At 36.6% G+C, this 16,549-nt stretch overlaps 3 protein-coding genes across 10 annotated transcripts; all 3 read left to right on the plus strand.

Moving 5' to 3' along the window:
• Window positions 1–1,284: 1,284 nt before the first annotated feature.
• LOC122404754 (serine/threonine-protein phosphatase 6 regulatory ankyrin repeat subunit C-like) lies at window positions 1,285–2,097 on the plus strand. The gene is made up of 3 exons (XM_043408977.1): window positions 1,285–1,574; window positions 1,651–1,845; window positions 1,923–2,097. The coding sequence occupies exons 1-3, from the start codon at window positions 1,285–1,287 to the stop codon at window positions 2,095–2,097; spliced, it is 660 nt and encodes a 219-aa protein (XP_043264912.1).
• A 545-nt stretch (window positions 2,098–2,642) lies between these two features.
• Window positions 2,643–4,875, plus strand: LOC122404494 (mediator of RNA polymerase II transcription subunit 19). 5 transcript variants are annotated; one of them, XM_043408480.1, is made up of 5 exons: window positions 2,643–3,093; window positions 3,432–3,662; window positions 3,964–4,120; window positions 4,274–4,373; window positions 4,453–4,875. In XM_043408480.1, the coding sequence occupies exons 2-5, from the start codon at window positions 3,476–3,478 to the stop codon at window positions 4,735–4,737; spliced, it is 729 nt and encodes a 242-aa protein (XP_043264415.1). In that variant the 5' UTR covers window positions 2,643–3,093; window positions 3,432–3,475; the 3' UTR covers window positions 4,738–4,875. The 5 variants fall into 5 exon arrangements, with proteins under 5 accessions (XP_043264415.1, XP_043264418.1, XP_043264416.1 ...); XM_043408483.1 differs by having other exon boundaries at window positions 2,643–2,911; XM_043408481.1 differs by having other exon boundaries at window positions 2,643–2,801; window positions 2,965–3,662.
• Window positions 4,876–6,509: 1,634 nt separating this feature from the next.
• Window positions 6,510–16,540, plus strand: LOC122404495 (RNA-binding protein cabeza). Of its 4 annotated transcripts, XM_043408487.1 has the most exons (9): window positions 6,510–6,644; window positions 7,244–7,268; window positions 7,419–7,591; window positions 8,387–8,459; window positions 9,605–9,636; window positions 11,693–11,826; window positions 12,192–12,547; window positions 15,973–16,242; window positions 16,402–16,540. In XM_043408487.1, exons 1-9 carry the CDS (start codon window positions 6,632–6,634, stop codon window positions 16,439–16,441), a joined length of 1,116 nt encoding a protein of 371 aa, XP_043264422.1. In that variant the 5' UTR covers window positions 6,510–6,631; the 3' UTR covers window positions 16,442–16,540. The 4 variants fall into 4 exon arrangements, with proteins under 4 accessions (XP_043264422.1, XP_043264420.1, XP_043264421.1 ...); XM_043408485.1 differs by having other exon boundaries at window positions 7,244–7,591; XM_043408486.1 differs by having other exon boundaries at window positions 7,244–7,591; window positions 9,608–9,636.
• The last annotated feature ends 9 nt before the right edge of the window (window positions 16,541–16,549 follow it).

The raw sequence follows: 16,549 nt of genomic DNA on the forward strand, positions 1-16,549 counted from the left end.
GTGTTATTTTAATACATTATTATTTGCCATTTTAAATGAAGAAATTACCGTCTCAACGCGTGACCATCGTCGATCCCTCTATTTGGCCAGAAACGATAAACGCCAACGTTAATTGGAAATTATTGCAGGCTTGCACCATGCGACACGTTCCCATCGCGAGGGAGGCGCTATCTGAGGTATGAAAATAAATCGAGCCGCGACATCGCGATATTCGAACGGTAATAACTTCGACTGCAACGCCGCCTAGGGCGCTGACGTGAACTGCAGAAGATCGGATTACTTAGCGCCTCTTCATATCGCGACTGAGCACGATGACGTCGAGATGATACAGTTGCTTTGCGATCAGCCTTCCGTTGATATCGAGTCGAAGACGAAGCACGGTAACCGTTTCTAAACCGTATTTAGTCCGACTCTGTCAACGTTACATATTATACAGGGTGTTCGCCCACTCCTGGGAAAGTTTTAATAAGAGATTCTAGAGGCCAAAATAAGACGAAAATCAAGAATACTAATTTGTTTCTTCTAAAAGAATTTTTTTCTCGAAAGTGCGTAGGATTTCGGGGGTATGTGTATCGACCAAAAATTATTGTAATTGACCCCCGCAACCGAAAATAAATTTTCCAGAACGATTTGAAATTTTTTAATTTCGTCGAAAAATTTCAGTAGCTATCCGAATTTTTTTCTCGAAAATGCGTAGGATTTTGGGGGTATGTCTATTCACCAAAAATGATTGTAATTGACCCCCGCAACCGAAAATAATTTTTTTAAAACGATTTGAAATTTTTTAATTTCGTCGAAAAATTTCAGTAGCTACCCGAATTTTTTTCTCGAAAATGCGTAGGATTTTGGGGGTATGTTTATTCACCAAAAATGATTGTAATTGACCCCCGCAACCGAAAATAATTTTTCCAGAATGATTTGAAATTTTTTAATTTAATTTTTTAATTACTTTTTAACGAAGCCTCAGTCGAAAAATTGATATTCTTTATTTTCGTCTTATTTTGGCCCTGAGGGGAACACCCTGTATATTCCTATCTCTGAGAACTGGACAATAATTGATCGTTGAAACGAATGTCGATCGCGTTGCTAACGGAAACAACGTAACTACGAAACACCATAAATAGTAGTATGATTTATACAATCTCCTTGTTACATGCAACAAGCTTAAAATTATATTTTGTCCATAATATTTGTAATATACTGCTCTGGCGCGTCAAGCTTGTCAGTTATTACTTACCGTAATTTGCGTAGATCGAACGTTCCTCGAACTAATCGTAAGTCCAAATGAGTCAGTTTTGTACAGGGTTAACGCCGCTCCACAAGGCTGCATTCCTCGGGCACACGAACGCTCTCGAGAAACTGCTCGAAAATGGCGCCACGATAGATTGCACGGACAGCTTAGGCCGGTCTCCGTTGCACTACGCTACTCTTCAAAAGGACGTCGAGAGCGCCACCGTACTGTTGACAAACAATGCGAATACAAACGTTTACGATGTCTTTGACGAATGTCCATTGTACACCTGCATTTTGCGAAGGCGGTCCTATTCTATGATCAAATTGCTGTTGTCCTTCGGGTATATAAACCTAACTTAAACTAAGCCCTTTTCGAGTATTTCAAACGCCGTGTTCGAATCACTCTTGATTTCGTAGAGCAACGGTTTCGTCCGCGCCTCATAAAAGTTCACTAGGATTGCTGCTCGAGATTGTTTTGTCCGCGCGAAGCATATCGGATCTGTATATATTGGACCTTCTGTTTCAAAACGGAGCAGATTTAAATACGACAGACATCGGTTTGCGTACGCCGTTGCATATCGTTGCCATGACGGGGAATTTGATGTTGGCTCTGTTAAGTACACGTACGAAATAGACGCGTATCGAGAGATTACGAATTGCGTTTTAACGATGTTCATTAAACCATATAGATATCTTGTCGAGGAAGGGGCTGATTTGCATCGGAAAAATCGCAACGGTTATACACCATTGGAGGTGGCTATAGCGTATAAAAATTTCGAGATCATCGAACTGATCGAATACTCGCTTTCGAAAAAATCAGAAATAAACTCGACGAGCAGTAAGACCACTCTTATTAACGAATAGAATCCTTGGTACGATGGACATAATTTTATTTCTACAGAGTGCAAAAGAATTTGTATTATTTTTCGAGAAATAAAATTTTTATTTACAGTAAACAAATACTCGATTCTTCGTTAAATAACATCTATTTGTAGACACGACATATTAATTCACAGCACATCGAAAAACGTTGCGTCGCGAGCGTATAAACCGATGCAACATAAAACAAACGAAAATCTGAATAATTTTTTTTATTTACACACAACGTTCATAATCATAAACAAATACGTTTGACGGATGCATTGAGAACGCTCCTAGAATTACGTTTCACATGCATGCACGTTCCGAACGTGTGCAATTGCGAAACGCAAATATGAAATAATTCGACGATATGAATCAAAAATGTTCCGCTCGATCGTACGAAGGTTTTAACGAGAAAGTCAGTACCGTCGAGAAATCGAAACGCATCCTTTAAATTTTATTTGCTCGTTTTGTCGACCTGTTGTTGCACCGAAACTGCACATCCTTGAACTTTCCAAGCATGACACTTACGATGCATCTAACTCGCTTATGGTTGCTTATCTATATACCTGGGCTCCGTACATGTCTCTCGATCTAGAAGCAATGTCTAGTTTTCGAAGTGTTCGCTTTTAATGTGATTGCGCGATGTGCTAGAACGGTGTTTAAAAGAGGGATACGGAAAATATGTTTAATCGAGTGGTGCTTCGGTAAGACATGAGAACAAGAAGGAGGGTTTGTTGGTTAGTGGGGATACCCGAAGAAATAATGGATTTAGATGAATTATTATACACGGATCCGTCTAGATATAATTGCGTCAGTATGTACTCGACTAAGTACCATAACAGTGTAAAATTTTTAATTGATTTCTAGTTTAGAGGCAGAACTCTGTTCGTGATGTCTTGCTAGTGACAACAACAGTTTCCGTTTTGTACAAATTGTAACCTACGAACGAAACCGAAATGAGTGATACGATCAAGATGTTAACGAAACGATCAATCGGTATCTCAACTAATTTGTGGCCGTGTAGATTGTGGTGATGATCGTTGTGCAACCCCAAATATTTATATTTCGTGAAATTGAGTTGAAAAAAAAAAAAAAAAAAAAAGAAAATCTTGAAACGTTTCTTATATATTGTACCACTGATTGTATAACTTATCAAATTATGTATCCCCGTTGTCGCTGTGTTGCATGGTGCCTGTACACGATAATACGAGAATTATGTGTTCGTTGTGCATTTTTGTAGTAGCACCGAGTTGTTCTTTGATGCTTTAGTAAAGCATAAACGTTCATTGGTTAACCAAAACAAACTTTAAACGATTATTTGTGCTCTCCGCTAGAGCTCATTAATTGTAGTGAAGGTGCCATGAAGTAAAATCAAAGGATGATGATGGGCGATCAGTTTCGTAACAAAGTGGAGCAATATTCACCAAAGTCATCGCCCAGGGGCGCACGTTCCCCTGTTGTATCGCGTCAGGATTCGACAGGGACCTTAAAGACAACCATTTCCCTGGGAAAGAATCCTTCTATTGTCCATAGTGGGCCATTTTACTTGATGAAGGAACCCCCTGGTACGGTTTTTCTCTCTTTTCTTTATATTATATTGGGTTGAAAGGAAAGTCATGTTATACAAGTATATTTCGAGTATTTCATTATATTGGTCTTTTGTTGTTAAGGAAACTACCAGTACCATAGAAACAATAAAGCTCCGAAACTTACAAAGAAATTAAAACCATTCTTCAAGAATGTTTCTAGCTAAAACCACAAAAATTTTACAAATATAGTATTAAAAAACTCCGTTCTTTCCGTTCAACGCAATAGTTTCTTTGCGATAATGTTATTTCTAACAAATTCACATTGCGTCTTTTCCAGGAGAAAGTGAACTCACAGGGGCAACAAATTTAATGGCCTATTATGGCCTAGAACATTCTTATAGTAAATTTAGTGGAAAGAAACTCAAAGAACAACTTTCCTCCTTTTTACCTAATTTACCTGGAATAATAGACAGACCAGGTCATCTAGATAATAGGTATGTCGATGTATCGGAGTGTTCATAAAGTTCATTCCAATTTTCTAACGGACAAAGTTGTTGTTCGACGAATTTTGTAAACTTCCTAACGCTTCTAGATTACATTGATCATTTCGTTGGAAATTATTGTGTTTTTTATTTTTGTTTTTCTAGCTCATTGAGATCCGTCATCGAAAAACCTCCGATAGGTGGAAAAGAATTGTTACCATTGACCAGTGTTCAATTAGCTGGCTTTCGTTTACATCCTGGGCCTGTAAGTAAATCTGATTTATAAAAAAGGATCTATCGTGTAAAATATTTGAACGAAACTAATAAATTTTGTATTTGCATAGTTACCGGAGCAGTATCGCTATGTGAATCAAGCTCCACAAAGAAAACATAAGAACAAACATAAAAAGCACAAACACAAACCGGGCGAGATACCTAGCGGTCAGGAAGCAACGACAACGGATATTGGCGGTTCGGATACTCACGAAAAGAAGCATAAAAAGCAGAAAAGACACGACGAAGAAAAAGAAGCTCGGAAGAAACGTAAGAAGGAGAAAAAGCGTAAAAAACAAAAGCATAGTCCCGAACACACCGGAGGATTAACACCATCTCAGCATTCCAATTCGTGATCTTTAATCTTACCCTTTCTGTTTGTATCTGACTTTTGACCTGACATTACGATTTTTATAGGCGCAATTAAATTCTCTTATTTCCGTTAAGAATAAACACATGTACAGACAATTATTAGATCTAAATATCTTCGTAAATTATAATTGAATTATTCAATTTATGTAATTTTTTTTCTTTTTTTTTTTTTTTTGAACTTATTCGTTCCCCTCGTTTCATTGTCTTTTTAAATAGTATACTTTCAATCGATACCTGATCTTTCGCGATAGCAAAGTGTTAATTTTTATTTTGTTTATGTTTGAGGATGATGAATACTTTCTTACAGAAAATTGTACACTATGAGTATGTAATATAGGATCGACTGTGTAAAATGTATTTGTGTTTCACGTGTATATGTACACAGTTTACGTGCGCTGCAATATACTGTTTAGCCCATCGAGAGCATTAATTTCTTGAAAGAGGTTCATTCGATCCCTGATTTTTACGATTTCTGATTCCCTGCTGGCATTTCAGAAAATTACGAATGAACCGCGAAGAAATTAAGAATCTTGATGAGATAATAGGATATAGGTTCGAATCGTTAGTGTAAACAAGGAGGTATTACTGTTCATGTAAATATTATGTATTGAAAAAGACAGTAACAGGAAACAAATGTCGCTGCATTAGAATAACGTTTTTTAATCTCGACCATCGATATGCAGTGACTTTTGTTCACGAACAAAAAGAAAAAAACAAAATATTGCATTGCACTGAAAATTTAAATTAAGTGTAGTATTATGATACAATGGATAATAAAAAAAAATTAAGTTCAAGAGTGATTAAAATTTTCTACGCTTCTTTTTCCTGCGTTGTATCTTATTTTCAAAGGAAAATATTAATAATAATAATAATACGTTACAGTTATTTCTGCACGTACCATTCCGGAAATGATACTATTTTACTTTATAATTGTTATAACATCATTTCGATTCTTACAGGTTTTTAATCAAAATTCTGATGTAACAGTTTGAAACAGTTCATTTCAGAATCTTTTCGTTTCTTGACAAGAATATACTGATATAATTTCAATTTAAAGAAGTATTTTCTGAAATAGGGGGCGCTTTACGTCGTAAAGAAGACGTTAACAAAACTTTCAAACATCTGTATGTATTGATATATTGATAAAAAAAGATTTAACAATTGTAGGAATATTCCTTGTATCATTTCAACAATTTTTGTACGAAGTAAATAAAATTCTCACCATTTAATATCGATCGATGACATCTATCAATATCGTGATGTTATCTTGTTCAGGGCCGTTTCTGTGTTGTTGGTCGCCTAGGTGACAAAACAATATCGTCCTAATTAATAGAATAATATTTAATCAAGAATTTGATATGAAGCGTTTGTTTTTAAAAATCTTTGATTGCTTTATGTTTCGTTCTACACTAAAATCTCTTTTTTTTGTATTTGTAAAATTTCCAAAATTGAATTTTTATTTAGTATAAAAATGTTGCAAATTTTAGTACTAACATTTCCCTCGTTTTATAAGAATTGTCATTTTCTTCCGCCATTTTACTGTAAATGATTATATTACATCGAGAAAGATAGCGTTGAAGTACAATTTTAATTTTGATCACGCAACACTGCTTTCTATGCCACTGTGACGGTTTTAGATTTTAGATTTGAATTCGCAAATATTACCACGATAGTCAATTGAGGTCGAAATAATTAATGTGTTCGCAGCGCCATCTGGGGAAGAAGACTTCCGTTCTTCGTGCCCGACATCCGGCAGTAAAACGCCGAGTTTGACCATTGAGCTCGGCTCGTTCAGAATCGTCGTTGGAAAGTCGCTCGGTTCCCGCCATTACGTGCTTTTTCTACCGTGTAGCGATTTGATTACCGGAGGAAGGCACGATGACGGACACCCGTAAGTAAACCGAAATTGTTAAATTCTTACGTTTAAATCGCTAAATAAGTGTTCCAGTGATGGAATATCGCTTTCTTCGAGCCCTGTATTCCATTAGACTTCCCGAATAATGTATTTCAACCTAACTTCTACGATCGCCACGTTTAGCCTTCTAACTTCGTAATTAATCGACGTTCTGAATCATTAGCAGAAATACAGAATGGAAAATCGTACGAGACGCTACAAAACGAGGAATTAAAATGTAAAAAAAACTGTTGGAACATTTCGCATCCCTGTGTGTTCTATGCGCGAACTTTATTGATCGGCATTTCAAGCGTCTCATCCCACTATTCTACTCCATTTTGTTATTCGATTTTGGCAGATTTTTTCATTGTCGTTTTCAGTTTATCCTAAATTATTTGATTTTCTTTATCTCAACTTGCTTTAATATTTTTATGCGTCGAACAACGAGGAAAGTCGATTTATGCGATAAACATTGTCCAATTTTGTTAGTAAAATAAAAAATACATAACTCTGGAATTGTGCATTGGAAATATTTCGTTTTTCGATCGAAAAATATGTTCTGACAGTGTTTAACAATGTTTGACTGTCTGTTTCAGAGTATTCAAATTACCAGCAACAGGGGTACAATCAGTACAGCCAGCCACCACCTACTGGTGGTCAGGATACTTCGTATCCGCCACCATCTAGCGGTGGTGGCGGCTATAATCAGTATAGCCAACCACCACCAAATACTGGAAGCAACTATGGCAGTTACAACAGTTACAATTCCAGCGGTGGCCCAGACTACAATCAGCCGCAGAGTTACAACCAAAACAGTTATGGCAGCGGCAGTGGTTCTGGAGGTAACAGCGGCGGTGGTGGCAGTTATGGTGGAAATTATGGACACGGGGGCGGAGGTAGCGGTGGTTATAATCGCAACAATTCTAGTGGAGGCTATGGTGGAGGTATACTGATTGTTATATACAGTTCAAATCATAAGTCTGAAATTATAAACAAGCGTAAATTGATGTTTACACGTGCTCGTGATTAACACTAGATTTACAGTTATAGTTTATAGTTACGTTGATCAAATTCAAGGTAAAGAATTTCACAGACTGACGCAAACTATTTGCAACAACAGCAATAGCGAAATTGTCAAGTTGCAACAATGACGAAATTCGCAAACCATGCTCGCGCCAAACAGCGTGTGACGAAAAAACAAAAACATGATCTTTGTTTGGCAATCGTCTTTTGTCCATGAACAGCAGCACCAAACATCGCAAATTGAGAACCACAGCAAAAAAAAAAAAAAACGCCACAAATTCGCAGTCTCATCGAAAATTTGCCGCTGTAAAATATTTTGCATCGGTCTGTGGAATTCTTAAGTCGTTGACAAGTAATATTTATGAGTTCTGTAACTTTAGGTATGGAATCTGAAACTCGTGAAATTGGCGGGTTTCGTAAATCTAGTGTTAAGTAAAATATCGTATTTTATCGTAATTGTAAAAAGTTTTCGATTTATGGTTTGAAGCATGCGACTTCGTGAAAAGAAGCCATGGAATATTTCTGGGATTATTTTTAAGGCTGAGTAACCTAAGAAATACAGTACAGTTTGTACTTATCGAAGTTTCGTGATTTCTAAGTAAAAATCGATTTATGAACGTGTTAGTTCGATTGTCGAGATATAACAGTTACGATAGAATGCTCGAGGAAATTCTGTCCGTGGACGAGAAATCTAAATTCTTTATTGTGTATACCAGGCCAAGGAGGAGGTGGTGGCAGTAGATATGGCGATCGTGGGGGATACAATGACCGCTCTGGCGGTGGCTACAAGTAAGTTCATTTCTTACATTACATATGTATACATATATGACGATGGCGAGGGAAGTTATAAAGCAAAATAAAAAAAAAGATTCCGATATATGTCCACAATAATGTTCGGTGGGAAGGTAATACATTCATTGAATTAATCAAGGTATGAAATGAAGTTCCTTATGACAGTAATGAAAACTTGTTGTCTCTTTGCAAATGGTTTTTATGCCCTTTGGGCGTTAATATGTTTGAAGTGTGCCTACAGGTTTAACGCACAGGTATAACTGGTAAAGGTAAAAACAGGTTGTATATGACAAATGACGTAAAATGGTAATAATGTGTGATACGTTCTGATTCTGCATCGCTGCAATAAGCAAACACACGATGCGCATATCATAATAAAGGTTTCGCATCGATCATACCTGTAAAGCGGTTAATACTGCCACTGGGGCCACTGTTGTTTTAAGCATTACTATTTTAGGGTTATTGAAATCGACTAGACAATCGAAAGACGTTCAAAGTTTTTGTAAGAGATTGCAGTTACTTACATGATCAAGAAATAGCATTTCTAAGTTGAAATTTCAATGAATGCATTTGACGTTCGTTCAGTATGTTTTGACTGTTTCCTAACATAACGGTTATTCGTACGATATAATTATTTTTTATTTTAAGAAATAATCACGATAAACTTTATTTTCCTTTTTCTCTCCTTTACTTTCGTTTCAAAGCCAGAAATACGATGTGTATGCTTTCGTAGATCGATCAGTAGTAATCTCTTACCATCAAACTTTCAAATATACAATATTTGTATATATATATATCTGGTGAATAGGATAATGTTTTACCGAGAATTGCATCGACCAATTTATTTCGTGCAAAGCCGTTAATAATGCCTGTGCGACAAAGCGGTGCTTTGTTCTCGTTATTTTCACGGTATCGTAACCACGATACGTAGGTAATTTTTTTGCATGCCGGACGCGACAGACTAACATGACGAGAGACGCCGACTTTGTCCCTAGTATTAAGTAATATGGTGACTACAGACATTTAGACAGTAGGTACATCAAGAAGAGAGGTGGCGAGCAGCATTTGATTCGCCATGCATCGATCGATCGATCAGTCTGTCCATGAGTCAACTCATTGGTATATCTGCTTCTGTGTTTTAGCAGTGGCGGTGGCCGTGGTGGTTATAACAAAGGTAAATGCACCAGATTGTCTGTACAAGTCTGGTGCTATTCAAGCTTTCACTCTAATATTTACAATCTAAATACTCGGTTACTTGTATTATATGAAAGGGCTGCTATGCAACATTGTTAGGGGTGTATTTTTGTCTCTGGCAACTAACGTTTGTCCGGAATTTTTTAACATGTTTAAAAAGAAAAAAAACGAAAACAAAAAAAGATAGGGTAATCACTATGATGTTACTGCAGCGTTATAAGAGCTGCTTTGATCACCAATTGCTTTTTCCAATCGACGACAATAGTTTGTCTATGCGTATTACAAAATTCACATTGGAAACAGGTGACATCGTTCTTCGTACAAAAAGATAGTAATTGGGGATGTTCGATTCTGAATCGATCTTCCTGCGATAAAAACAAGCATTTTTACTAGTTTGTTTTGTTTTTCTTATGGTTTCCATAGTTGCAGTCATTCTAAAATAAAATGGCGACACTTTGAAGTTTAATCACCCAATAAGTTTTAAAATAGAATATTGCATGTAAATCGTATTTTTCGATAAAATGTTTTGAAAAAGTCGATTTTTATAAAAGCTTCCAGTAAAATACGTCTTCGAACATCGTTTTGGCAGAACTATTATTTTCAAAAGTAGGGAATATTCTAAATAATAAACAATGAATTATAGATTATGCACTACTTAATTTCTGGTTAATTTTCCCCCTTTTTGATGTTTTAAATATAAATATGGAGGTTTGAAAACGATTTTGCAAGACTTGAATTTTTAGGTTATCTATTTCAATGATTTTAATTTATAATATATAATTAAAATTTAATAATATAATTTATAACGGAAGGGGTTTCTTTTTTACAAGAATCGAACATCCCTGAATAGTATAACAGAAATTATATCAAATAATAATAATCGTCTGTCGTAAATACGAATGCGCTATGCGCTTGTAACGTTAAATCTCGCTTTCCTGAGCATCGTCTAAAACATGGAATAGGGCGTTTCGTACAAACGAACATCGCATTAGAGATCAAAAGTTAAATGAGCGAATTATTTTGGGTAAAATAATTATCCGCAACGTACATCAGCATTTCTGCTGCTCGCACGCATACTCCAATATTTTTAAACATGTGTCAGGATAAGATCAAACATAAAAGGCAGCTGGTGAACTAACTACCTACCCCTGATAAGTCGAGGCTTCCCCAAAAAAAAAAAAAAGTATGTTATAGGTAAATGGTAAGGGTAAAAGTAATGTTGCAGCCCTTTTGTATGTTAAGCTGCAACCTTGTGTTCTCTACGTATCATTATATGCTACTAAGAATGTTAGGTCAATGAGTACTAATATTTTTGTTAATGCACGGGTAAAAAAAAAAAAAGAATGCAATATATTCTAAAGTCGGTAATTCTATACAATAAAGGTGTTACAAAAATATTGTATAAGTGTAATAACTGAAGTACTATGAATCGACAAAGTAACGAACCTCGAATATCGTTAAGAAGGGATGGTATCATGTACGGGTAGGCCAGACAAAATTTACGTCTTCGTCGGGTAAAAACTAACATGAATCAATAACAGTGTATGTTCCTGAGCATACACGAATTTAAAAATTTCTTAATGTATATCGCAGGAGGAGTTCTTTTCGCTTGGGAAAAGATCATTGAGAAAGAAAACTAGTAATTTAAATTTTCGATTAATTAAAACCGATAATAACATTTAAGCGTACTTAGTTATCCTTCGAGGAGAAAAGGAGCAAAAGTAATTTAAACGTTTAAAACTATCTTAACGTTCGAAAGTAATAGTGTTTAGGCGTAGTTATAACTTGTATAAAAAAAAAAAGAAAAGAAATTGTCCTAAACGCGAACTGGGTGCGGAATTCCAAATGGCTTGCAATATTTAATTGTTCCTCCATGGTGTACTGTTTTTGTTAGCTGTTTTCAACCCGACATAAAAAGTTTTCCACTCGTTTAGCTTAGATTTGAGTAGGTTTAGGGACAAAGTAGATTTGCAAGTATTATTCCTACTTCGTGGATCGTGGTACCAGAACGCTTTTTAACTCTTATTACATTGCAGGGGGCTACGGTGACCGTGGCGGTGGCAACGATGGAATGGTTACTCAAGAAGATACTATATTTGTATCTGGTATGGATCCTTCAATCTCGGAGGAAGAAATTTGCGAACACTTTGGAGCGATTGGTATAATAAAAGTACGTTCATATTTCTTGAAAGATCAAAAATCTTCATCTAGGCGTCTCAGAAAATATTGCTTATTTTAGCTGTTTAACCCCTTAGCGCTCATATTTTTCGGGTTAGCCAAGAATGATCAGTTTTCTTTGTTGGATTCGTTTCTAAAAAATGCGGTTTTTGTTATTTACGATATTGTATCTAACGTACAATTTGAAAGAAAATAAATATCATCATCCCTTAAACAAATATCGTTTTTCAAAGCAGTCAGACTCGGGCATGAATGTTAAGGGGTTAATAAAAATCAAAACTAACGCAATATTTTGTGGGACGCTGTAACATATTGCACATGTGAGAAGAAGTAATGCGAACGTTGATAATTGTTTAGCACGATAAGCGTACTGGCAAGCCAAAAGTGTGGATGTACAAAGACAAGAATACTGGCAAGTCGAAAGGCGAAGCCACCGTGACTTACGACGACCAGAACGCCGCGCGTTCGGCGATAAGCTGGTTCGACGGGAAAGAGTTCAAAGGGCGTACTATAAAAGTGCAGATTGCTCAGCATAAGAGTAACTGGCAAGGCAACCGCAGTGGCGGAAGTCGAGGCGGCGGCGGCGGTGTCCGAGGCCGCGGTGGTTTTGGCGGCCGCGGAGGCGGTGGTGACAGAGACGATCACCACCGTGGAGGCAGCGGTGGCGATGATAGACGCGGCGGCGATGGAGCTGGTCGTGGCGGAGACTGGAGGTACGCATTGTTTCTCAGATTTATATTATTACATAACTCATATATAATGCCCCGTTTAAATCGACCATGTTAACCCTTTGCACTCTTGCGTGGAGCGTGACTCGACATCAGTTATTATGTCAAGAACTCCTTTGTCGAGTCCCACTTGACATTTTTTCAAGTTCAAATCAATCGAATTCAATTTCATTTTCGTACATTCCGAAAGAAGGCATAAAGTTTGTGCAGTTTGCTCAAACAGAGAAATACCTGAAGGAAGAAAGTAAATCAATCCTTTTTACACTTGAAAACATACACTTGAAAATTACAAAATACAACATCAGTGTAAATTAAGCAGATATTTAATTGAATTTGTTTGTTCCTCTATTTGTTTAAATTGCTTTATTTTTTAGTTGACGTAAATTTCAAATAGAACACTTAGAAGCGTTGGGAGCTGCTGGTAACAAAATTGAAATATAATTTGGAGTGCAAATGGGTTAAATATGTACTCGAGAATATCTCAGACAAGAATCCTCCATTACAGTCAGGATCACGATATAGCGAGATCGTAAAGTCGAGTAGGTGTCAAAGTTTACACGTTTCAGCTCCCGAAACAAGTGAATTGAGAGAAATATGAGCAGCTATGGGCCTTAGACCATAAGTCAGGGCCGTACGAAGAAATGTTTTATCTAGTGTCGTCATTTTTAGGGGTATCGTAACAGGTAAAGGTCTTACTCAAGTCGTTGATATCTTAATTTACCTGCTTACATGTTACTAAAAATCTCTAAGCGATCCAAGGTTCTGGGGTAAGTGCCGTGGGATTCATCACAGTCCTCTTACCAAAATAAAGGCCTTCTAGAAAATCCTTATCTTACTACACGTGTCGTGCAACACCATGACCACATGCATGGTACCTTTGAATCCTCGACTCTTAGAATTCGTAGGGCCTCGAGTATCAACTATGTCAGTCCAAGTCTGTGATAACAGACTTATGGTTCCGGGTATCGACACCTACGATACTCTTGAGGATCTGGTCAAAGCCCCAAATGCATTAATCCTGATACGTGTCACCCCTTGAAAAAGGAATTGACGCTAACATATAATACATAGTGCAATTACGGGCACAGAAAGATATTTAGAAAGGCACCCTCAAACAAGATGTCGCCTAAGTGCAGCCAGCAGTCAGTCCCAACCCTTTCAAGAGTTTAGTTTACGACCTCGCTATATCGTGGCCTGAACTATACACGTTTGCTGTATCCTATCGATGACTATAGTCACTAAACCCTATTTAACAAAGCACAAATCAATCTAACATTATTTTATGTATGAAGATTATAACACAAGTAGGTGGTCATCTATTGAATACAATTTTAGGCAAGTCACGCTTATGAAAGTTCGCTTAAAAAGTTGGACTTTGTTACTGATGACAAACAATGGATGGCCACGTACTTCTACAAAGTCTTTACACATACAATAATCAATATAAAGTTTCATGATAATTCATTCTTCGTTTTACCTTTGAGCATAAAAATGTAATCGAAAGAAAGAAATTTATTTTCTGTTTGGATGTGGATCTTGTAATGTATAAGTGGGAAAAACTGATTTCTTTTGTCTTCATTCATGTTCAATATTAAAACGTAACTCGGAATTTTGTTCACTGAAATTAAGGAGAAGCCAAACGTAGTGTCTTATTACTCATGTCAGGATTCTTCAAATGTATAACTAATATGATTACATCACTAATCCAGAGTTAGAATGTAACTTTAATGAAATTAATTGTAGGGAACTAGTGTTAAATTTATGCTGAGCATGGTTCCTCTTGGAGACTATTCAAACTTCGATTAGCAATTTAGTCTAGCATTTTTTTTTTATTAAGAGTTCATTGAGCAAGTGAAGCAAATTGAATTACTTTGTCTGCAATATGATTGGCAAAGCATCAGTTATCAGAATATATCAATAAATGGAAAATGGGGTTAAGTAGATATTAATTCAAGAAGATAAATAAGTGCGACGTCTAATAATAAATCCGCCAAAAGTTATCGACCAACCCAATATAACTGTCTACGACAGCAGTATATCTATACCGTTCCTTTTTTCTATTAGAAAACCAAAAAACTTGGCAAAAATTCAGCTAATGAAGAAATTAACATATTATGTATCTGGGTCATATCAGTATGCCTTCCGTGGCCACTTTCCAACGATCGAAGGCGGTCACAAACGGTCGCCTATAGCGTTGGAATCTTACATTCCTTTGTTGTAGTATCTCTCACTTATCTCGATTTTCTTTTAGATTTATTTGTTTTATCCTATCTCACCGCTTGGAGTACTTTAAATTATTGATTCTCTGGTCTAGAGTTTTAAAGTGATGCAATGAATAAAAATGTTACGTACATACTGATAATAATTATATTCAGTGTATATTATTATTTATGAACAAATATAAATTAGCAAAAGGAGGTAGACGATTTGTAGTGTGACTGACTCTGTCTGTGTGTGTATGTTCTCCGTTTTATTTAGCTGTATATTTTAGGTTATGAAGTATAGTATATTGTGATGTGACTCACGTATACTGGGAAAAAATTTTAATGGGGTATTCTAGAGATCAAAATAAGACGAAAATTAAGAATATAAATTTCTTGACTGAGGCTTCGTTAAAAAGTTATTAACAATTAAATTCAAAAATTTCAAATCGTTCTGGAAAAATTATTTTCGGTCGCGGGGGTCAATCACAATCATTTTTGGTCATTACACATATCCCCGAAATCCTACGCACTTTCGAGAAAAAAATTTCTTACCGAAAATCGATTTTGGTAAATTTTTCGACGAAAATAAAAAATTTCAAATCGTTTCGGAAAAATTATTTTCAGTTGCGAGGGTCAATTACAATCCTTTTTGGTCATTACACATACCTTCGAAATCCTACGCACTTTCGAGAAAAAAATTCCTTACCGAAAATCTAATTAGGTAAATTTTTCGATGAAAAAAAAAATTTCAAATCATTCTGGAAAAATTATTTTCGGTTGCGGGGGTCAATTACAATCAATTTTGGTCATTAGACCTACCCTCGAAATCCTACCCATTTTCTAGAAAAAAATTCGAGAAGGTACTGACATTTTTAGACGAAATTAAAAAATTTCAAATCATTATAAAAAAATTATATTTAGTTACAGGGGTCAATTACAATCATTTTTGGTGGATAGACATACCTCCGAAATCCTGCGTATTTTCGAGAAAAAAATTCAGTAAAGACAGAACTTTAAATGTTAATAACTTTTTAACGAATCCTCCATTAACAAATTGGTATTCTCCATTATAATTTTTCCCAGGGTTGGTTACCCTGTAAATGACCCAAGAAAAGAAGAAGTATGAATGGGTGTTCGTCTCTTGTCGAGTGACCATCGTGTTCGAGTTTCTATAAATCATTTTCTTTGTAACTTGTGTTCGTGCAGGTGTCCGAATCCCGAGTGTGGTAACACAAATTTCGCCTGGAGAGATCAATGCAATCTCTGTAAAAGTTTGAAACCAGAGGGCGCTGGTGGTGGTGGAGGCGGCGGCGGGGGTGGTGTACGAGGTAACCGTGGCGGCGATCGGGGTGGCCGAGGAGGTTTCAGAAGCGACAGAGGTGGCCGTGGAGGCGACAGGGGTAGCCGAGGAGGTGGTTTCCGCGGTGGAGACAGGGGACGAGGCGGTCGAGGTGGACCCATGAGAGGAGGCGGCGGGTTAGTTCCTTTAATTAGTTTCTAATGTTAGATGAGCTTATCAGGAAGTTAGCGGTCGTTTGCTTAGAATCTGCGTTTTCTGTTTCCGCGATCACGGAACAGAAGCGACTGACGGATTATTAATTTCGTATTTGAGCGTTTGTGGTTTTTCTTTTGCAGCCGAGGTGACAGAGACAGGGATCGTCAACGTCCTTATTAAATAACATTCAAAACAAAATGATTGGTAAAGATCACTCATTGACATACTGTACACATTTTGTACACAGTTTTGACGTATGTACATTATTCGCAAACACAGGAAATCATT

Source organism: Colletes gigas, unplaced genomic scaffold (genome assembly GCF_013123115.1).
Source record: "Colletes gigas isolate AHSC1104 unplaced genomic scaffold, ASM1312311v1 Colletes_gigas_Sc00003, whole genome shotgun sequence".
NCBI classification, from domain to species: Eukaryota; Metazoa; Arthropoda; class Insecta; order Hymenoptera; family Colletidae; genus Colletes; species Colletes gigas.

Excerpts from the sequence above, each read along its gene's own strand:
- LOC122404495 (XM_043408485.1), top strand. Across the intron at positions 9,637-11,692 it reads CCGTGGTGGTTATAACAAAG|GGGGCTACGGTGACCGTGGC; the intron begins GTAAATGCACCA and ends ATTACATTGCAG. Across the intron at positions 12,548-15,972 it reads GGTCGTGGCGGAGACTGGAG|GTGTCCGAATCCCGAGTGTG; the intron begins GTACGCATTGTT and ends GTGTTCGTGCAG.
- LOC122404754 (XM_043408977.1), top strand. The coding sequence starts at position 1,285 with ATGAGTCAGTTTTGTACAGGGTTAACGCCGCTCCACAAGGCTGCATTC. Across the intron at positions 1,575-1,650 it reads AAATTGCTGTTGTCCTTCGG|AGCAACGGTTTCGTCCGCGC; the intron begins GTATATAAACCT and ends TTGATTTCGTAG. Across the intron at positions 1,846-1,922 it reads GGGAATTTGATGTTGGCTCT|ATATCTTGTCGAGGAAGGGG; the intron begins GTTAAGTACACG and ends TAAACCATATAG.
- LOC122404494 (XM_043408479.1), top strand. The coding sequence starts at position 3,476 with ATGATGATGGGCGATCAGTTTCGTAACAAAGTGGAGCAATATTCACCA. Across the intron at positions 3,663-3,963 it reads CTTGATGAAGGAACCCCCTG|GAGAAAGTGAACTCACAGGG; the intron begins GTACGGTTTTTC and ends CGTCTTTTCCAG. Across the intron at positions 4,121-4,273 it reads CCAGGTCATCTAGATAATAG|CTCATTGAGATCCGTCATCG; the intron begins GTATGTCGATGT and ends TTGTTTTTCTAG.